The sequence below is a fragment of the Anomalospiza imberbis genome, chromosome 12 (assembly GCF_031753505.1).
Source record: "Anomalospiza imberbis isolate Cuckoo-Finch-1a 21T00152 chromosome 12, ASM3175350v1, whole genome shotgun sequence".
Taxonomy (NCBI): Eukaryota; Metazoa; Chordata; class Aves; order Passeriformes; family Viduidae; genus Anomalospiza; species Anomalospiza imberbis.
In genome coordinates, this window is record NC_089692.1 from 10366642 (window position 1) to 10389936 (window position 23295).

The 23295-nt window shown below is 37.1% G+C and overlaps 1 protein-coding gene across 9 annotated transcripts in view; it reads left to right on the forward strand.

The window, feature by feature from the left end:
* Positions 1-23295, forward strand: part of FTO (FTO alpha-ketoglutarate dependent dioxygenase) — a 223642-nt gene that overhangs the window by 12864 nt on the left and 187483 nt on the right. For 2 of the 9 annotated variants that reach the window (XM_068202722.1, XM_068202723.1), the window contains exon 1: positions 19893-19981. The exons of 6 other annotated variants lie outside the window; for them this stretch is intronic. Coding sequence is in view for 1 of the 3 variants with exons in the window: in XM_068202715.1 (XP_068058816.1) it covers positions 16798-16824 (27 nt within the window). In the remaining 2 variants the exon portion in view is untranslated. Of the gene's footprint in view, positions 1-16742; positions 16825-19892; positions 19982-23295 lie in introns of those variants that run through there. One more of the 9 variants, XM_068202715.1, reaches the window with a different exon arrangement.

Genomic DNA, 23295 nt, shown 5'->3' on the forward strand with positions numbered 1-23295 from the left:
GACTGAATTTTCAAAGTGTCTAAATATGCAAAGATGCAATCATTTAAGTGCATTTAAGTAGAAAACTAAGTAGCATTTAAATATATGAGTCATTGTGTTGGTTGATATGGTCTCTGATTTCAGAACTCTTTTTCAGCCTCTACAGTTAAAAAAAATGCTACCAAAATTAACAGAATAACTGACCCAACTATTTTCAAACTAAAGGAATGTTATTTTTCCCTTCCGAAAAATGTTGCTCTTTCTTTCACTGTACAAACAAAGGTTTAATTTCTGCTGGGAGTTAACAGTACTCTTTGTAGTTGTGTTACTGAGGGAGAAAAGTTTAAAATCTTCAACGACATTTATGTTTTCACTTGGAGTATGGAATACCTATTCCTTCTCTAACCAGAGGCTGCTTTTTTTTCCTATTTTGAAGTAGCATTTTACACTCATGTGCAGAAGAAACTAGGCATCATCATGTAGTTTATTACGTGTTCATATCTTAATATTTTTCCAAATGGAAGTACTTCTGTGAATTCTGCCCAGTCTGTCATAACTAAGAGTTTGCAACATTTGTGCTCTTGCCCTGCAGATCTTTTTATCTTACCACTATTTTAAAAAGGATATGGAGAAACCAGTTTATTGACATAAAATGCAATAAAAAGTAAGTTCTCATTAACTACTGGGAGCTGGTGTCTTTTCCCATTGCTTTAAAAGATAAAAGGAGCACTATAAAAGTGTTTTCTAACTTTCTTTAGACATTAGAATTTGAAAGTGAAAGCACAATGAATAAAGATGACAGTGATTAAGTGTCAATTATTTTGTTTTGTGTTCTGAATTAAGAATATCCTGGCTGAAAGCAAAATGTTTTAATCAAGCAAAGAAACTTCTGAAGTGGTTCTCAGGATGGCAGGAGGTGTCCATGTGCTTTTTATTTCAACTTCCAAAAGTGTTCAAAAGCCATTAAGTGTATTTGAGAGGTTAAACATCCATGATGCTCTATGGTGTTATAGGAACAAAATAAATCCTATTACCCAAAATAAAAGAGAGGTAGATACCTTAAGGGAAGTGCTTTGTTCTCACCTATACCCTCTGCAATACAAAACATCAGCTTGTCACAAAGGTTGAGACCTTTGTAGTGCATTCTTTCAGGGAACAAATCTGTCTTCTGGCTTTAATGCAAGAGCTGTGAAATATCTGTATTAGGTAAAATAGAGGTTAAGGCACCTTAAGGGCACTGAATTCTTATCTCTTTTTACTAGCAGGGGTGTCAACATGTACTAAAATGTGATGACCTACTCTCCTCTTCGATAAAAAGGAAAATGACCTGTCTACAGTGGATGGTGATAGAGTTGCCTGGGGCAGATTACATTGTCACCTTCTTTAGTACTGGCATGTAGGAAAATAAAAAAGGCCAGGATAGTTCTGTTTACCACAGAAGTATTTGACATTTCTAGCTACTGATAAAATATATTCAGGGGTAGAAAGGAGAAACTGGTTTACAGTACTAAACAAGGTAATGAAGAAAGGCAGAGATGGTTTGTTGTGTGAGCCCTTGGTATCACAGGACGTATGATCCGTATCAAGAGATTCCTTCTGAGCACTTCAGACACTCGCAGTTCAAGCTCTGCACTTAACCCTGCTCTCCACTTGTCCAGGGCCTTTTGGTCCACAAAAGGCTGACATGTCTTGAGTCACGTCTTGAAATTCTGATGTACAAGTGGGCTGTGCAACTTAGAGAGTTTAATCATGGACTTAGTTGATACAAGTAACAATATTTCTTGTATTCTAGAAATAATTGGTGTCACATTCAAGACCTTTTCTTGGTAGCATTGCAGAGCATTTATAATTTGTAACAGTTAATTTGGAAGTCGTTGTTAGTCATTGCCTATTGCTGTGTGTGATGAAATATAACTTAGATAGTTGATTTAAATTGTAGAGCTGGAATGTCTCAAACTGTAAAATGTACTTTAAGCTTTAATTAATACTTCTATGCAATTTTCTAAAGGAAGGTTTGCTTCCTGCTCATCAGAAACTGGACTTAAGGACACAGGAAAGATTTCTGTTGCACTCTCTATCGGTATTTGAGTAGAGTGGGTTTCAGCATTTCTTCATGCTTTGCACGATGGCAATGAAATTTAGATGTCTCTTGTGTGAGTTCCTTGCATAATAATCTTGTCTCTTGTTTGCATAAATAAATTTTAAAAGTTTTGATATTAGAGGTATGAGACTCCAAGGGATGGGAAATTGACATCCTGTTGCCAAACAAATACTGGTCTTTACATTGTTTAAAAACTGAAATCTGTGCCAAAAATGTGCCCAAAATGAGTGAAGTCATAAGTGAACATTCATGAGAGAAACTGAAAAAGTTTCTTTAAAAGGCATGGGAGCCTTTTTAAAAAAGTGTAAATCCCATACCTTTGGTCTAGTTTTGGCTGTTTGCAGGTCAAGCTTATTTAGGTATTTTTGGCCTAAAGCTCTAAGTATTCCTGAAGAAGATAGAAATCTGTTGGTACTGGGTTTAACGTCAACAGAAAATGAAATTTAGAAAATCAATGTTAACTTAATTAAATCAGGTCATGGAAGTGTGTCTTGTTAGATCCTGAAAATTCTGACATTATATTCTTGTGAAGTGTAAATAATTAACTTTGTCTTTCCTAATTATTTAGAATTTTTTAATGCGGCATGTGAAAGAGGAGGTAACTGTTAGACCATCCTGAAAAAGCGCTTTAAGCAGACAATTCTTTTCAACTTCTTGAAATGGTACTTTAACTAGGGGAATTTTACCTCAGAAGTCCAGTTTGCTTAGAGTTAGGGCAATGCCATGGTGTCAAGTGATATAAAGTGGATTTGTGCTTGAAAGAATTTTGAGAATGATGAGCTGATGAATTAAATCAAGGTTATTTTAAACTATTGAAAGTATAGCAATATCCATGGAAATATATATGTAATTCTTGCATATTTTGGTATGGTTATAAAATGATATCTCTATTAAAAAGTGAAAGAACAGTCCAGAGAATTTGGATTTATGAAGTGTTGTAGAATGTTTCTGATTATATCCCAGAAGGCTACTAGCTAGTTATAAAGTAAAAGCTTATTGCTTTACAGAACTTTCCTCTTTCAATTTTTAATTCAGAATTCAATATTACATTGGCTCATACTTAACTGCCCGTGATTTTACCTATGTTTGTGATTGAAGAGTGTTAAGAAATTTGCATCAACAAGCCCATTTATTTATCATCTTTTTTTGTTGGTTTCCTAATCGGTGGGGGATTTGGTATTGTTTTCTTGTAAATATTTTTATTCCAAGGAATTTAAGTAAAGATCAGCATATAATCCAGTTCCTAATACAGAAAAATTAGAGAATGAAGTCAGTAGTGAAGGTGGGCAATGAGCAATGAAGGAACAAAATAACTCAGGAAAGAGAGACATGCTGAAAGCTGATAAAATACTAAGGCAGTGTAACATTTTGGGAGGAAGATTAGATAAGGAGAAAAGTAACACAGAACTGAATGATAGAGAATCAATAAAAAGTGAGTTACAAAGCCAGACATCTAGTGGATTCCTGTGTAATATTCTAGCATTTATTTGACTGAAATGTAATGAGTGACTGTTGTGTACTGTATATATAAGTGAATTTACATGTATGGTTTGCTGTTTAAGAGAGGCTGTTTTGTACATCAAATTTTTTTTAAAGCCAAGTTATTTTTCACTTGGGCATCTGCTACTTCTTGTTTTGTGAGGAGTAGTGAGGGAGAGTAATTAATTGATACTTAGGAGAAAAATGGAAGATTTTTTTAAAGCATGGAATGTTAGCATAGCTATAAATAATAAAAATGAAGAAAAATCCAAACAAATAGTTGTGAAGAGCACACAACCTGCTCATGCATGGGCCTTGGCCATTGAGTCCTTTGGAGAGGTACCTGGCTGAAATAGTCTGAAGTGCTTAGAATGGATTTATTATTCTTAGAAAATCTCTGTTTCATGTGGAATCTTCTCTACTATTGTGGCTCTAGCCTAATCTCTCCTTTCTAATTTAGTTTTGAAATACTTTGCGAATTCCGAATTTCATCTGTGTGTGCAAAATGGCAGAACTTTGCATGCATAATAAAAGCTCAGTGACTTCTTGACAGTGCCAGTGGTGTGATTAATTCCTGTGCATAATATATTGAGTTATCCTATGCATATGCTGGGACAATATAAGCAAAGGGGAATGAAGGATCCCTATGGATGATGTCTGGGGGAGAACTCTTGTCTTGCTCTTGTCAAATATGTTTGTCACTCCCCATGTCCCCACAGATTTCTTTCTCCTTGGGCTTTTTGCCAATTGCAGCATCTTCCCCATCTGGTCAGTATCAGGAAGGTGGGCCACGCCTCAACCTCTTCCATCATGTGCTGGCAAGTTTGTGTGACTCTTGGTACAGAGGCAAAAAATAGAAGAAAGCTGGCATTTTCCTAAGGAGCCTTTCTCTAATAACCCCTGGTGTTTGCCACATTGAGTCTTTTCCTGTTAATAAATTGCATCTTTTGCAGAAAATTATGCCAGGTGTTTGACTGAAGCAATTTTGTATCAGGTGATGTAGTGCCTCGTATCCCAAATATTAGGCCTGTGATTGCATTTACTCTTAGGAATGATCCAGACTTTTCTTGGGTAACCATACAGTGTTAGTCAATTGTGTTTGTAACATGCCACGTGGGTTTTTTGTGCTTCTACAGATAATTTCTAGGCATTATTCCATGAAGAGTAGTAAAAATATTAATATTTTTAACTACGATTGCCAAAGCTTTCAGACTAAAAAAGTTACCTCAATTTCTTTTCTGACATGATCAGTTGCTCTTGCAGGCTCTAAACTAGGATTATGTGGTGCCTGTAACTGTTAACAAGAAGCCTTAGAGAACTTCTGCTGACAAGCCAGTATAGCTTTATGACATTATGCTGGCAAAACTCTGTCATGTTTGTATCTACATACGTGGAAAGCTATAGTGCATTTTGCTAGCTGTAGTTTTAGGCAGGTATGGTGATTTGATGTCATGCTGCACATATTTCTGTATCATAGTAAACAAAATACTTGAATCTTGTTAAATTAATAAATCAAGTAGATTTTGTGTTTTAGTAACTGGATAAAATATTATTTAAATTCTGGCTGGTTACCAATGTTTATCAGTAATGAAAAATTACAGATTAGTTTGTGTTTCTATAATCAGAACATTTACACAATGGATATATTGTTGCAGTTGTCGTTTTAGTTCTGATTATTACTCAGTATGTCTATTGCAATTTTCTCATTTACAGCTGTTATTGAGCTCCATGTGTAATAGATGGAATTACTGTGTCTACCATTTATTTAATGAATAGCCTACAGAAACATTAGTGTTAATAATATTATCCACTTAATGTACACAACAGTTTATAATATGGATAGATGAATAATGTGTTGCACTACTTAAATTTTATTGGAATGAGATAAATAGATCCAGTGCATTTTTGTTCGTAAATGCAGTGTTAGAGTCATCTGGGGGATTAAAAAAAAAGTAAATTCTAACCAAAGTGATTGCAACTAGTCTGTTATCTAATATATAAATAAAATAGTTTAGACTTAAAACTCTTTTTTGGAGGGGTGGGATTTGAACCAAGAGGAATTTTTTCTTTTTAAAATAAGTAAGAGTGTTAGCTGTTCAAGTTCATTCTTGATGGGGGGTATTTTGCTAATAAGGAGAACTGGGTTGGAAAACAAACAATTTGGTTTCTTTGCTCAGTAGCAATAAAGTGTATTTGAGACCCATGTATTAAACAGAATTAACTGAATTTACCAGGCTGATATGACATATATGTCGACAGGCCATATACATATGTCATATGACATCTATATATGACAAATATGACATGCAGCTCTGATTAAATAGCAAAAACAGTCAAGCCTTGTCCAGTGCAGGCAGCTTCCTAGCTGCTTTTGCTTTTTATCAGCTTTTTTAGCTTAGATCAGTGTAGAAAGGTTTGATTTTGTAAGCCTAAGAGGAAAAGATTCCCCCTGCCTCCATTTTGAGTAATTTTGACTGTATGAAAGAGGAACTCCTTGGCCTGATTTGTCAGACTTAGAGGGCTTCTCTAAACTGACTCTTCAAGATACTATTTTTGATAATGTTGTGGTATTACAGGTAATATGGATATACTTTGGTTTCATGAAAAAGCACTGTAAAATGGAACAACCATAATTGAGGGGTTTATCCATTTTTTTTCCCTGAATACATAGGTACTTAGGCAAAATCGTCAGTAAATATTATGCAGAAGTTACACTGTTTGAATCAGAGAATATGAATTTTGAGTTTCTGACAGCAGTATTTAAATTCTGATATTTTCCTTGCTGGGTTGAGACAAATTAGATAGTTAAAGGTAATAATTTATTAGACCAACTTGTAAAAGCATAAAAGTTAGACAAGGTTTATGTGTCCTAAAGCTAGACTGACCTTTCCTAGTGGCTCTGGGTGGTCTTACAAGGAACATACCCATGGCTGTTGTAGCCCAATGTATTTTGGTTTAGTTGCCCCCACACCCCCAAAATGTTCTTTAGAGCACACAAGCTGTGCTGTGCAGACCGGTGAGTCTTTGCTGCTGAAGTGACACAGGTCACCTGCTGTTTAACTCCACAGATCTCAGAGGAAATATGAGAGATGCTGGCATGTTCACTTGTGAATTTTAATGAATTCTTTAATTATAGATTTAACTCTGTGGTAAATGGTTTAAACTGAGTGTATACAGAAAACAGTCTGTGCATTTATGTACATCTGAGGGGTTTTTATTTATCTACTAAATAAAATACCTACCAAGTCTTCCTACCGTAAGACTTATGTCCTCATAGCTGTGTATCCATAAATTCCTCAACGTTACCAATACTTTGCCATTTAAACACTCTCCATTCTGAGCTACGTTGTAGAGCAGGGATTCATGAGCAGTGACCTGCTAGCATTTCAGGAGCACCAGAGGACTGCAGAGAGCTGTCTGGGATTTTAACTCTAGTTCCCCAAAAATACTTGGTGTTTCAGAGAAGGTAAAATGCGTGCATAGCGTACGCATGCTGTTCTGGCCAGTTGTACAAAGCTGTGACTTTCTTCCTTAAAAGAATGTCTTACGTGTTACGTATTTGGGGCCATCTGTAATCCTATTGCAATGTAAAGTCATTTACTCCCAGCTTTTATGTGATTATTTTCTCAAGAGTGCAGAGCTTTCTAGAAGTTCTCTAACATATCACACATGAAGAATAGCACAAAATTGATATTTTAGCAGAATAAATAATTTTGATATCTTCAGTGTTTTCCCTGGTTACTCTATCAGTTCTTTTCACTGATTTTTTTTCTTTTTTGCTTACTGCAGAAAAATTACATCAAATGCAGGATAACAGAACACTGTCAAACTAAGAAGGTTTTATATGGACAGCATTAGACAGGAGCAGAAAGATCCAGTGCACTAATAGGCACACTCACATGAGCTACCTAGTCCATTGACAGTTTTTTCCTTTGTTCTCCCTCTCGACCCACTTTCTGCCAGTGATTTGTGACATATTTTATAAGAGATCAAATAAGCCCTTGACACCTGATTGCAATGTAGTGCTTGTTTACAGTTGCATTTTTGAAGGACCTCTAGACAAGATAGAAGGTTTAACTTAAAGTAATTAAATTTGCATCTGCTCTGTGACAGGAATTTTCTTATGTGTGTATCCTGTTGAGCAACTTCTACTGTAATTGGCCATGAAGTACCAAAAGAAGGATCCAGGTAGACAAAGTCATTGTTGCCTACTACTAAAATCTGTCATGATATTTCTTAAGGACTGGCTTGTACTTGGCTTGTGCCATGTTCTTTGAAATACAGTAATGCCTACTTTTCTTTTTTCTTCTGTTATTTTTAAGGTGGACCCTGACTTGAAACACAAATTAAGCTGAACTTGATGAATAGCATTTTAAAATCTAAAGAACTATTTTATAGCTGCTTTAAATTCAACATTATTAATTCATATATTTTTTTTTTTTTAATATTTTGGCCAAATTGATATTGTTGAATTTCCTGATTAGTGAGATTCAAAACAGCATACCAGGATGTTCTCCTAATACCAACTGAAGTGGTTTTATGAGGACCAAGAATTATTTGCATCTTGCATGACCTGTCCTTGTGGCTACTTTTGAGTACAGTGTAGGTTAGAAAAAGTAGTTATTTGCAGCCTACTGACTCCAGGGGAGATTAATAGCTTTTGAAAGGGCTGTAATGAAAGGCTGGCCCAACTGGCTTTTGTATTATACCTTGTTTATCCTGCTCTCATCTCCATCACCTTTGGGCTACAACAAAATGTAATTTATGTTAGCAGTGCTTCATTGAAGGTGAAAGGTCACATTTTTAATGAGACTAGCCCTGATTGGGATTCAGGTTTTAAAATGCTGTGTGGTAGAGTACAGTCAACAAAGTCCATGTAAAGAAAATGATTGCAGAAAGGAGTGAGAAAACATTATTTGAGGGAGAAATAAGACCATTTTCTTTTATTTAAAGTTCAACTAGCAGAAGTTAAACTGCTAGGAAAAGGGATGTAACAAAGTACCCGCAATGTAATGCTCAAATTTAATAAGCCTTTATAATTTTGGCAAGAATGGTGGGTTCTTTGTACTGAGAAAAACACTTTACAAATAATCAATTTCCTCTTATTTTGATGCTGTCTGCTAAAACATCTCTCTCTGTCATATCTTTGACTTGAGTGGGACAGAAATGAAATGACCACCTGTGCTTATTCCAGGGAGAACTTGTCTGTATTTGGAACAGTTAACCATAATACCCAAATGGGTTTGAGTTTTCCCTTTAGAAGGCAAGGTTGCCTTATGTTCATGAGATTGAGCAGTGGTGTCCATTAGTGCTATGCTTTAAAAATGACCTGCTGTACGTTTGTTGAATGGTGTTAACATTAGAATTCACTAAGTGACTTACATAGCCAATTTTATGAAACATGTGCTTTCTCACAGAAGCTGAAAATATTTTGAGATAGGTTAAAACTTTAAGAGAATTCTAGTCAAAAGAAGCTTAGCAGGTACCTGGGGAAGTTTTAGGGTGTAATCAACGAAGGTAAAGTTGTCAACTCAGAGTAGTCAAAAGCTGATTTGAAGGAAGTTCTTGGATTTGGGTTTTCAGCATTCAAACACTTTGTGTGACTGGTGCTTGCCATGAATCTCACTCTCGTCTTTCACTTGTGTGTGTTGTTTGCAAGTGACAAAGTGCTTCAGTTCTGTTCAAGAAAGGAATGGGAAACTCATCAGGGATTTTTAATTTCATTACTTTTTGTGGAAACAACTTCTAACCTGAGTTTAGTTCAAAGTTTGCATAGAGAAGAGTGGTGGAATGAGCCTCTTCGGTTCTTTACAGCCAAATTATCTTTCATGGAGACACAGATTATCAAAGTCTGAGCTTTTATACCTTTTTTTAAAACTGTATATGTACACTGTACGACAGTAACCCCTATGAAAAACCGTAAGGCCCATAGGATTCACCTTGTGAATGAAAGTTTAGGAGGGCTGCAGGTTAGATTGCATTAGAGCTGCAATACTTTGAAGAGGTTTTGTGCTGATGTCAGAAGCTTTTTTCCCCCAGTTTTGGATTGTTTTCTGTGTATCATGCTGCATCATAACTAAATATTGGATTGTGCCCCTGTGTGATAGGAACTTTTCATTCCATGGTGATATGTGAAGCAATCTACTGAGGCCCTGATGTAGCAGTTTGAACAGTGGGTTTCCTTTCCTTCTCCCCAGCACTCCCCACTCCTGTAGCTGCACTTTGCTTTTTGGCAGAAGTCAGCCTTGCTGTGCTGCTCCTGCAATGCCTCTCCATCCCACTCTCTCCCTTCTTCCCTACCCCAGCACTCCCCTGAGCCTGGGCTCCTGCTGTCTCTTGGCAAGGAATAGAATCACACTGTGCTTTAAAGCAACACAATGTTGGGATTCCCCTTCTTTTCATCCGTGTCAATAGGTCTTGAACTATTAATGCAAATCTTCAAAATGATTCTTTTAAATTTACACTTGTTTTACATTATTTTATAATTAAGTTTTAGTGTTTAAAGAGAAGAAAGGAATAGAAGTTTTTGAAGTTATTAAATATTAATTTTATTCACATTTAACCCTAATTTACATTAAGGATGTTAACTGAAAGGCAGATCTTTTGAATCCAACATTTTCATTTCCTTTTAGCCTCATTGATGAACACATCTTGTCATATAAAATGTCAGGGTCCACTGGGATAGAAGGAATAATTGTGCAGTCTTGTACTTTTAGGATGGTCTCCTCATGATGCTTGCTGTTTCCTAACAAAATAAACAAAAAAAAAATTAAATATTTTTTGTCTAAACTAAAACTGAGATTTGAAACAAAACAAATGCCAGAGAGACTGTCCTGCTTGAGGACTCTGATGATTCTTCTTGTCTATCTCAACAGGTCTTGTATGACTTAGAAAGCTGATTTCTATAGTATTTTACTGGAAGGTATAGCAAAGGTTAATATTGATGATAAAATCTTGTGTTACTTATGTTATATATATATATATATATATATATATATATTACATGCAGGACTATGAATTTAGGTAAATACAGAAATTGTGCTGCATGCAACTACAACTAGGTGTGAACCTGACCACTGATGTTTATTTCCTTTCAGAGAATTAAATTAACTAAAATGCACTCAGTCTCCTTCTGTTAAGATCTATAGTTCTTACCTGAGAGTTCAGGAAATGTAGAATTTCTTTCTGTGATTTCAGTTGCTCATAGAACCCTGGATAAAAGTTCAGTCCTGGTGTGGTATAAACTGCTGTAGCATTTTGGGTGCATTTGGTGCTTACATTTGCACAAATAAAATCCTGCAAACGATACAGGCCTTTGTGTTGTATTTAATAAATTATGGAACTTTGAAGAATCTTTGAGAAGTGGGGCCTGCATGTGACTGAGCAGCAGACATGAAAAAGTGTTATCCTCAAGTGTATCTAGCAGACAGTAATAGATGCTTGAACAGACAATGTGAGCACTGAGTGAATGATGGTAATAACATTAAATATTTACATACAGCAAAAGCATTTTGACAGCAGAAAAGAGACTGTCTCTGCAGTAAGGTGGGTAAACCCAGTGTGATATAGTACACCTTTCTATAGGACAACTTTTTATTAATAACTAGCAGTGTTTCTCTGTAAGACAGATACATGATCTACTTTCATACAGGACAATTTTCAAGACTTTATTGGTGTGATCTCCAGGTGCCGATATCACTCCATACCTACCATAATGCAAAAACAATTACTGAGTTTGAAATAAGAATTGATAATTGGATAATAACTAAATGGTTAATATTCACTAAAGTAGATTTTAACCTGTTACCAAAAGCCCAGATTCACTCTACTTTGCCTTACCTCGGTTTTGCATTGAATTTTCCAGCACAGGGGCTGTCTGGAGAACTGTGTCCTAAAGAATGTTGTACTGTGCTTGTGCCTGAAAGAGTTGATGAAAGCAAGGAGTCCTCCTGCCCTCTCCACTGCTGAGCAGTTTCAAAGGAGTAAATCCATTTTATTGATTCTGGAGTACTTGAAGTGCAGGATATTTGTTTATGTGCCCTTGTTTTGTTTTTCGAGGGAACCTGCAAATTATGATTGTAGAACAGTTGGTATTCCTTTCACTGGACTTGTTAAAATACATAATGCTTGATTCACACATAAATTTGAAGGGAAATTTCTTTATCAGAAGTATAGGATAACAATTTTTATACTGAGGAACATATGAATTTTCTTAGAGGTTTTTTATCCTTCTAAATGCAATTCAAAAACCCTTCACTTATAGGAAAGAAATAAAGCAATGGTGACAGTAAATTGAATTGTTTTAAATACTGTATGAAGCTTGTATTACTATGATGAGCCTGCTTGCATTTAATGATCTGTCATGTCATGTAATTAAAACAAATTAATACTGAAAATGAACTAAAATTGAGTGCTATCAAGCCACCTTTTAATATATTCATTTTCTTGTCACAGCAGAAGAGAACATAGACCACAATTCTAGAATTTGTTGCTGTAAATAATCAGTAAGGTTGGTTTTTGTTTTGTTTCAATATTTTACAGCAAAGATAATTCTTTGGAAGTGGATAAGGGAAACTTCTTGTTGAAAAGATTCTTGGCAATTCCTTTCTTAGCAGTGGCTTTGGCATGGTTATGCAATCAATGTCCATGAGTAATCTGCATCATTTGAGAATGTGAATTACTGTGAATATCTGGAATATCTAAGGCATACGACCAGTTGATCTTTGGTCAGCCAAACATTTCTTGAGCTATAAGGGCAAATACATTTTTATAGCTTTTAAGGAAAGAATCTTAATCCTATGGAGGAAAGGGCTGGTATATTGCAAGAGGGAAAAATGTTATATTCCTGCAAATAGGTGAACGATATGCTTTGCAAAAGGAGTGTGACAGAAATTTAATGTGATGTGTTCTCTACTTGGAGGAGTTTTTCTTTGGGGGAAAAACTTTTGCAGGTGATAGCTCTTCTGAGGAGCATTCCTCTGTGGCTGTAAAACTGATGTGGGCTACATAGCTAGAATGTTGATAACTTGATGCCAGTGGATGTGAGCTGAGACGTTTTGAGGGGGGACTGCACTGAAGATAAACCCAACTGGGGTAATTTCACTGTCTAAAAGTTGAACCGTATTCCTGTTTGTTTCTTGAATATCAAGAATTGGAAATTATGCAGTGTTTAAATTTCAGATTGAATCTGGAAGCTAGTGCAGGAGCCTGACCTTGGCTTTCAGGGGGCAGCACATCCTGGGATCTGTAAGAAACAATACCTGTTTTGGAGTAGATGACACCTGTGTTTATCAAGGCAACTACTAGTTTGGAATCTTTCTGGACTAAAACTCTAACATGCTGATCAGGAGTTACTCTAATTTAAATCTTTTTTCTTTCTAACACAGCCTCTGTGTTAGAAACAAGGAAGTATTTTTTTTAAACAATAAAACAACAGTCTCTTAAAAGCTTGAACAATAATACTTCAGTGACCATCAGACTTTGGAGTTTTTTGATCATTGCTGTGGTAAACAGGGTGTTACGCTTGGTTTTTGCTGTTAATGCTTCCTTCTTTGTGTTGTGGTCTCTACACTTCCTGACCATTTTTCATTGCTTTATATCAGCACATCTTCTCTCCTGTCTGCTCATTTGACCTTTCCAAGGTGTCAGAGCAGTGAAAATGCTCTAGAAAGTACACTTTCTTTGAATCTGGATGAGCAGTTTGAGAAGCCATGAGCAGAATTCTATATGACACATAAGGAACAAATTCATCTTCCTTTTTTAACTTCGTATTTAAAGTAGGGACGTTGATTCTTGTGGCAACAGTTTAGGTCCTAAAGTAGGGTACAGATTCAAATATTTCAAGTGTATTTGCAGTAAAGATTTCCAAACTTAGAGTTACAGTGTGCTGACCACTTGCTGAGTGAAGCTACTCCCATTTGGATTTCTAAGAGGTTTTAGTACAAAATTTGGATTTCTAAGGGCTTTTTAGCAGTATTTATGCACTTCACATCATAACTGTATGCCTAATACAATGGAAGGTTTAGTCCATGTGGTTGTATTGTGCTAATCTAACCATCAAAATGAGAATTCTAGCTTCAGAAACTTCTTTTATCACACAATTTCAGGGTTTTCTGATGCAGATACATAACTGAATAAGATTCTTTGTTCATTATATAACCCCCAAGGTCTAGACCATGCAATGATCAGGACCTGAGAACATACAAAACTTTGCTAAAGTTTTAAATTTCCATTTCACTGAGTTTGTGGTAGGGAAATTAAATAAGACAAACTTTGCAAATGTCAGTCTGTTGCAGCCTGAATAATGTTTTCATGAGCAGTGTTTTAAAAGCTGTTATTCCTTCTCTTTATTCTCGCCCCTCACACTTCTTGTGGCTTCAGAATGAGGAGAAATTATTTTTAAAGAAACCTCTAAGCACCTTGTTATACAAGCCATATTTCAATCAGAACAGATCTTTGGTGTCCTCTTGTATAACAGTAAGTCTGCCTGGTGTGGACTCTTGATTTTTTTTCTCTTTGTTTTGTAGTATGCAATTCTACATACACTAAAGTACAGTGTTTTTGCTTATCTTAATGATGCACATGAAATTGGGAGTCATAAGATTTGAGTCATGGCAATTTAATGCCAGTAATAGGAAGCAGCTTGGTTGAGGGTGATTTTCTGCTGAAATTAGTACTATAAAGTATTAATATATTGCTATTCATTTCATAATGATAGATGTGGGGTTCAGATGTAGCATTTTTAACTTATTCATCAATATATATAGAGTGTCCATAAATAAATGCTGTCTGTGTGCTAAATGGCTAGAGAACATAGACATCTTCTTGCCTTTTCCTGTAAAAATGTTGTGAAATAAAAATGTAGAGACTAATGGCAGGGATTGTGCTAGCATCCTTTTTTGCAATCTATGCTTTTAACTTGATCTAAGTGTGTAAGTGAATCTTTTTACTTGGTAGACAGTTGTGCTGGTATTCACACATTAATTTATATTCATCATGAAATGTATTTTAACCTCTTCATGGCTTTTCATGAGCGAGGTTGTGCTGCAGAGTTTACTTTGTTTGCATAAACTTCAACACTGAGCTGCAACACTGATCAGCAGAATAGCATCAGGGTAACAGAGATGGGGATGGCTGTAACTCCATTGCAGTGACAATAAATATGATGGTAGGAGCACACATAGTGTCAACATGCCAGCAAGGAAAGGAAGAAAATGCAAGTTTGCAGGCTCACACTTTATTAAGCTGTGAAAACAATCCAGATAAAAATAGTAGTGATAAGAGTCCATTCAAAGCAGAGGGGGGGTATAAAAAAATTTAATTGATGACTACTTTCCTGAAATCAGTGGCCAAAACTGTCCAAAGCTTGCAGCGCATACTATAGGCTTTAAGATACATTGCCTTGGACTGTAAGAGCAGGCTATAATAAAACGGTGTGTAAAGCCTTTCCAGCTATTCAAGGGCGCGTGTGTTGCAGGTGTACAACAAGAAGAGTCTCTCCCCATGACCCCGCTGTGTCGGGCTTTGCCCGGCGCGCAGGGGCGCTCCTGTCCCGCGGTGCGCGCACCGGGACCGGGCCGGCTTTGGGCTGTGCGTCCAAATATAAAATATTTTCCTGAAATCAGTGGCCAAAACTGTCCAGAGCTTGCAGTGCACAGTGTAGGCTTTAAGATACACCGGCTTGGACTGTAAGAGCAGGCTGTAAGAAAACGGTGTGTAAAGCGTTAGCAGCTAAGGGCGCGTGTGTTGGAGGTGTACAGCAAGAAGCGTGTGTGTCCCCGTGGCCCCGCTGTGTCGGGCTTTGCCCGGCGCGGAGGAGCGCTCTTGTCCTGGACCGGGGCCGGGCCGGCTTTGGGCTGTGCGTCCAAATATAAAATATTTTCCTGAAATCAGTGGCCAGAACTGTCCAGAGCTTGCAGTGCACAGTGTAGGCTTTAAGGTACACTGGCTTGGACTGTAAGAGCAGGCTGTAATACAACGGCGCGGAACGCGTTCGCAGCGAAGGGCCGGCCCGGCGCGGCGGGGCGCTCCCGTCCCGCGGTGCGCGCACGGGGCCGGGCCGGCTCTGGGCTGCGCGCGTGTGCCGCCAGGTGGCGCTGCAGCCGCGCCCGCGCTCGGCTCGCTTCTCGGCCGAGGGCGCGCTGCCCTCATCGCCGGCCGGGCAGGCGCTCAGTGCCCGAAACGTGCCCTCTCGCTGCTCTGGCCCGTTGACTCCTGATTTGGTGTAATAATTAGCAGAAATTCTCGCTAACAGCGGTACTTACCAACACCTCACATGTTCCTCTGTGTTTTTGTACGTGATGGATTGTGCATTCTGTGAATAAAGTCAAGCGGGTCACAGCCTAAGCCCTGTACTACACAGCTATTTTCTGCACAATAGTTCTGCATAGATATATATTAACTCCTTTTTAATCCCCGTGGTGTGTAATGCAAACGAATTCGAGTCTTTTTGTAATAGGCTATTGAAAACTTGTAAACACAGAGCGCTTAACTTGTCAAAGAACAAAAAAAGGAATGGAATGAGGAGCTGCAGAAAGTACACTGCAGTGTCTTTTACCGATGGCAGCCTTGAGGAGCCTGTTCTAGTGCCTCACGAGGTTTGGTACAGATCGCTGTACTTTCTAGAGGAACAGTTCTCATATGCATGCTCAAGGTGATCTCTCTGCTGCTGTGATGCTCAAAGTTCATCTGCTTGGTATGAAAATAAAGGTAGGGATTCTGAGCTAAACAGTACTTGGGGTTTTTTTGCACTTTCCGAGCTGGAAATGATTTTGCTTAAAATACTTGTGATGGAAATAAAGAGTAAAGGTTCCTGAATAAATGCTGTGGGTAGGGATCCTTATCATGGTTCTTTCCAAATGCAAGGCCTGATATAGTTAAGGGTTCCCAAAATTATTAAGTAACTGTAGTCTTTTTTCAGCTAAACTCCTAAGTAAAAATTAATGGAATTCTTATATAATGAATTAGCTCAACTACCAGTGGTTTGAGGCATATTTCACATGGAAGTTCAGCTCTGCACGGAGTCTATCAAGCCTTTGTCACTAGTTTAGTTGGAAATTGCAGCATGTGTAGTGCCAAATGGGGGTCATAAGCTCTTGCAGTTGTCTGTTATTTAATTTTAAAATCCTCCCTTTGAATATTTTTTTAAATCCTACATTGTTAATTTTTTTTTCCTTCAGCCCTTCTTGAATTCTAGTTACTGCTGAGCAATTCCATTGTAGAGGGGGAAGTAATACAGCATGTTAAGCCAGCAAATAAGAACAAAGGTGGGTCTGGCAGCTTTCTTTTAATGTCAATTCCTTGCCCTCAGCCTCCCTTATTAATGCAGCTGAGCTGCTGTCACTCAGATGGTTTTAACACAGACATGCAGGCTACGTGTCAGAAAGGGTGGCCTAGATTTTTGAATTTCAGGTTGAGAGTACTCCAACATACAAAACCACTGTATCAAATTATGAAATGGTTGACTCCAGTCCTTGCAGACAATTCTGAAGGAGTGACATTTATTTATTGTTGTTTTTGACATATCCTCTAAGGAAGCAAGAGAGTTTAGATTTTAAGGTGTCTGCAGTATTTTCAGATGGATGGAGACTTTCCTGTATGACTTTAATTTTATGATAGTTCAGATCAATCCTTCTCTTTGTCAAGTTGTACTTCCACATTAGGACTATTTTTTGTGTGCTTGTATCTCTTCATATGAAAGATTTTTAAGTTTTTTCACTGTTCCTTCACTTGTACTAATTTACTGTGGGTTTTTTGATAATGATCTTATATATCATATACAGATATTTACTTATAAACACAATCAGAAGTTATTTGGTGCTTTTTCGTTATTGAGTCATTTCATAGATTCAGTTTTGATTGTCACCACACAGTTCATTAAACATGTCTGCATTTTCCTATCAGCCTGCTACAGCTTTAGTATGTTCTGGATCGGTATGGCTGCCCCTCTTCTTCCTTTGTTTAGACAACCAGTCCAAGCCATTCTAGAGTGAGTCAGTGCTCTTGGTAGCAATTGTTTATTTATTAAATTTGGCAGAAGAAACATGCACTAGTGTAAGCCTAGGATATTTTGTCAGCAGAAGGGAGCAAGTAGGGCAGAGGAGAGTTGAAATGGTTGAAATCTGGAATGGTCCTCTGTGTGCCAGCCTCTCTTTTCCACTCTCAGAAATCCAGCTTGTATTTGAGAATAGCATGGAGCAGGGAAGAGATGACTTTGAAAAGATTTGTTATTACTCTACTGCACATTCTCAAAATACAGGCAGAGGTAGCAGCAGGACTATTTAGAATCTCAGACCAGTTGGGAATGTAAGTGTATGGGAAGAAAGGACAGGCAAGAGTTTTCCCTGAACAAATGTACAAGGAAGACTTAAGAAATAATTTTCGTGCATTTCCATTTTAAGTTGAGTAGTGCTGCTCTGCCAAATTAAACCTGAACATTGCAAGTGAGGGGAAAAGTTAATGAGAAATAAGGTCTGTATATGCAAATAATAGAAATGAAAACTGAAAATTAAGTATTAGCCTCTTCATAAGTCAGAATAGCTTTATTAAAACAGCATTATTTGAAAATGTTGGAGTTCTTAAGTTTGTTCAACAAATGTATTCTTAAGCAAAATGTCGATATGCATTATGAAATTTGCCTGGATTTGGCAGAAAGAAAATGGCTTCACAGAGGTTTACTTCTTTAACAGCCCATCAGTGTTCTCTTGTGTTTTACCTCTTAGTATACCCTAGCATTATTTATGTGGTGCAAAAGTGGCTTAAGAATAAAATGTGAGTAGCCTTTCTTTTAGCTTGGTTCTTTAACCTTGTGATAATACTGTAAATGTTCTCAGTGCTGTGAAATACAGATCCCAACTAACTCCTGGTTTTTTAGATTCTGAGACAGAAGAGAATTTCTAACACCAAGGTCTCCTGGTTCACTGACCACTGGTGGCTGGCAAAGTGATAAAACAAAACCAAACTGAGGAATGAGATGCATCTCACTTTCAGTCAGTGTGGCTCTGCTGCCTCCAGTTTATTTGGTTAGGCTGTATGTGCAGAACTTCTTAAAGAAATATGAGTGATTCTTTGAAGTCTGATGGTCTAAACAGTTGGGAATCACTCATTTAGAAAAACTTCCAAACTTGATATAAGAAAAAATTCCCACGAGGGAGAATTCAGGTTTCACAGAGGTGTCTCCTCCAATGCCTAATTATCCTTTCTTTTCATTTGTGCTCCCTGTTTCTGGTCTGAACTTGTCCAGCATTTCAGACCCTGAATTTTGCTAATTGTTGCCTGCCAACTTAACATTTAGATGTTAGCTTTCTGTTCCCCATGTGGCTTATTTCGGAGACTGTGAACAAAGCAAAGCCTTCAAGCTTCAAAATTAACCAAGTCTGAGTTGTTCACTATGACGTGTTTCGTTAAATGACTTTTGTTGAAAAGAACCCTTTTTTTCAGCAAACCATATAGCAATATCTTTCTTTAATTTATATGCCAAAATTCAATCCAACAGTATTTCATGAATAGTTGTCTTATTACAAGTTGAGTCAGCAACTGTAGTATTTAGGTTTTCTAAGTGAGGGTTTGCATCATTTAACTGATGGTCTAGTGCATGCAAAGTTAGGAAATTAGTATGTAATAAATACAAACCAGTGTCTGTGCATTTATTACACAGATCACTCTTAGAATCATAAAATACCAGGTTGGAAGAGGGCCTCAAGGATTCTCTAGTCCAGTTGTGTAAAATGTTATAAATTGCACTGCACCTCACTGAATACACTCATACAAATTTTGTTATCTTAAATTGATATGCATAATGTGATCTCTAATTTTTATATCCCTTAAAATATATTGTTAAGTGATGCAACTGTATTAATGTTGTTTTCCTGTGTGTCTTCAAAACTGAATTCTCAGATGTGCTGTTTTGGAAAGATGTTGAGAGTGAATTCATTGTAACCATGATTACGCATCAGTGATGGTTACCTTTAAATTGTTTTGGAGAAAGGAGGAAGAATTCCACAAAGAATTCCACAAAGAATTCTGCTCAAGGCCTCCTCCAGTGAGAAATGTTGGACGGAAATTTTGAGTTTATCATGTCCTTGAAAAAGGCAAAGCACAAAAATGGAAGAGCAGAGGCAAGAAGCATGAGCCCAGGGAACTGGCATAGCCCTTCCTGTGTTTTTTGGCAGTGATTTTGTTAATTGTGGCACATGCTCTCAATAATTATGTTGCAAATGCCTCCTTTAAAATGCATCATCTGTGTGCCTGGAGAAATGTGACTAACAGAAAAGTGTTCCTGGAATACATTTCCTTTTAGCTGTGAGGCTTTAAACCATGTTCCTGTCTTTTCATTCTGCAGTGAAGAATAGGGTTATGCTTTCTGCAAATATGTACAAATGATGTCTTGGAAGGTTGTAAAGGCCTTCAGATTTCACCAAGTTTGTAAGTGCTTTTAGACTTTCATAGTGCTTATTGTGCTAATAAAACTCTAGAAAATAATTTGGTTCTGTAAAAAAGACCAAGAATCAACAATTTTGTAATGACCTGCAAAGATGTTCAAATACTGTGTAATGGGCATGACAGTTACAGTATGTGAAATTTAATGCTCTAGCTCCTTATTGATCTTCCTTGTAGCCAATTGCATGGCACATGCATTTGCACTTAACACCTGCTCTTTCTACATTAACACTGTCTTCTGCGGTGTCACCAAGGGCAGGTTAGAAGCTGCACTTGATGCTAAGCTGAAGTATTTCAGGAAATACCTATATTTTTTTCATATCCTTTTTGCTTCACTTTTGACTGCTTTATTTTCTGGGTGGTATTTTAACACTTGCAGTTTTTCCCCCCTTTTTAAAATGTTCTTATTAAACATTGGTTGCTTCTACCATTACTTATCAATATATATAGAGATCAGCAATCCTGCCAGGCTTGTTATTTTCTGGAAATGGTGGAAAGCTGCAAGAAAATTTATTTTATCTTTGATTTTGCTGGTCTGAAAGACTGAAGTTAGTTTCTGAAAAACTGTGTTAGAGTGACCCGCCAGTGTTTGTGTTGGAAAGTTCTTTGTCTATATCTACAGAAGTCATGAGCCTGTTGCAAAGGTTCTGAATCTGCATTTCAAGCTGTCAGCCCTTGGGTTTCAGTCTGGAGGTCCTTGGTCTGTTCTGTGGTTGTTGGTCAGTGTGTTTGCTCTTACTTTGCTACATTAATTAGATTATGAATCCCAGTGAGGTTTAGACAATTCCACATTGCAGATATGCAATATTTCCCCAAATAAGGTAGAGATTCTTAATGTTTCTTTCTGTTTCCTTGAGGCCTTCAGGGATAAATAGCACCATGTCAGCATTATTTTCCATTCTTGAGCATAATATTGCAGCTCCTAAGGCTACAGAGATCTAGTGCCATGTGTCCTGGTAATAGATTACCATGGAAGTTAGAAGCCATCAATATCTCCATGTCATTACAACATGAGATGAACAGCAACACCAAATGTATCATTGTTGCAACATTAGCTCTTTTTACAGTTTTTACTTTATCTGTCTTTATTGAACCTTTTGTCTGTCAAGTACTGTTGATTAGTATTTCACAACTGGTGAAACCCCCTTGGTTTCTTGGGATTGGGTGTGTAGGGGCGTTTTTGCTAAATCATGCAGAATCTGTTATTGGTAACAGTCACTAAGGTTTCTATCTGCTGATTCTTTGGAGATGAGCCGGTTAAGAATTGCTAGATTAAGAAATCTGGTCTCAGAATCTGTTGGCTGTCTTTTAGAAACTATGCAAAGAATGACATACAGACATGCCTCAGTGTCCTTATCTATTCATTAGGATTCACAGCCATGTTGAACTAAACACTGTCTTAAATGTGTTTTCTTAAGTACTGTGATCTTGTGTCCACATGTATAAGAAGAAACTAAGAACAACTGGAGATCTGGTTAAAATTTGATAATTTCAAAGTTTGAATGTTCTTATTTTTCACGTAATACATAGAGCTGACCCATTTACTAACTGGTACCTGCTGCAAGAGGATGCACAAATGCTAGGAGGGAGCAAGATGTGGATGATGTTATCAAGATGCTTGCAGTGATGGTAGAAGTTTATTCGGAATTATACAGAGGAGCCTTAGGGACATTTTGTCAGGCCAGAGTGTCTGTGTTTGAACTATTTATTGCTTCGTATTTTTATTATGATTACTTACAGTGGTAATCCATGTGTGACAAATCTACACTCAGCTAGGTAAGGAAATTGCCAGTTCTGTTCCATTAACAGCCACTGGCCAAAGGAACAATGTTCCTGTAGGTTAAAACAACAATTAAGGGGCCCTTAACACTTCAAGATGGGGAAAGAGGGGATACTGGCAGCAGACATTTTTCACACATTGCTAAGCTGCTTCAATGCATAAATTAACTCTTAGTTGAGTTACATCAGTTGAGTGTGTTGTGCATATGCATGACTGGTCTGTGTGTGTGTGAACCAAAACCCGGGCCTGTTGATTTATGAGAAAGGGTAAGAGAGGTTGAAATTAGTAAGCAAAGCCAAACAGTACCTTTGCAGCAGAGAATATCAAACAGTCTTTGTGACAGCTACTCACAGATGCTGATGTAAGACCTGAGGTCTTTGCATGGCAGTGGATTGTTCATTACGTAATTTTTTTCATGCCCGGGTCACTTGAACTGCATTTTGTTACTTCTGTAGCTGGACCTGTTTGTTCAGTGGAAGAACCGGATTCACTGTGGTTATAGTAAATAACAAGTATAATTTATTGTAGTATAATTAGCAAGTGGATATATGGGGCATGAAATATTGCTAGACTGTCATAGGTATTTTTAATATGAGTTTACATAGACTACTACTAATAATAAATACATATTTTTGCCCTTAATATAAAAATGCTTTTGACTTATATTAGGGGGGCAAATAGGGCAGCTTGTAGTACTCAGTGTGGTACAGTATGGTCATATGTCTACCAGTATTTGTAGAATGTGGCACAGACAAGGTTTTTTGTAAGTCTTGAATGTAATGAAGAGTAGACTGCAATATAACATTTTCATGTCAGTAAATGGTGCCGTAAAATTGGCCAGTCCTTTTGATGAGTAGAGTTTACAGAAATAATGTGAAGGAAAAAAAATTCTGAAATCTAATATATGTGATAATGGAGAAATAAAAGCTGTAATGGTACATTTAGGGTGTATTTTTTTTACTCTAGCTTCATTTCTGACAAAACTTGTTTTAGTGAACCATTTGAATGACCTTGGTAGCTATGAAGTTTTAATAGCTAGCACTTGGAAAGCCTTGTAGTTTAAACAAATGTCAACTTTAAAATCACATTCCTGCCTTAAGAAACTATCCCAAATTTATTTTTTATAAAAAACCCTAACATGTGAAAGGCTCTTAGGAGGTAATGTTTTGGAAGTTCCTGTAAAATGATGGCTTTTTTCTTGATGGGGTCTTAGTACTGTGCACAAAATTTTTGCTATATGTTTAATCTTCCTCCTTTATAAAATTGTTTATTAAGCATTTCAGAGTACTAGCCCTTTGATTCATGCAGGATTTGAAAGAAATCCATGTTTTATTAGAGTTGATTTTAAAAAAAATGAATGGAAGGGGAACACAGGCCCTAATGGACATTCTTATGTGGGTAAAAAAGGTAAGAGGAAGGAGAGATTTTTGAGAAACGAAAGGTTTGCATCTGATCTGTGATTCAGATCTTTCTTTCATGATGATAGGCATTTTCAGGCATTCTAAACTGGTAACCTTTT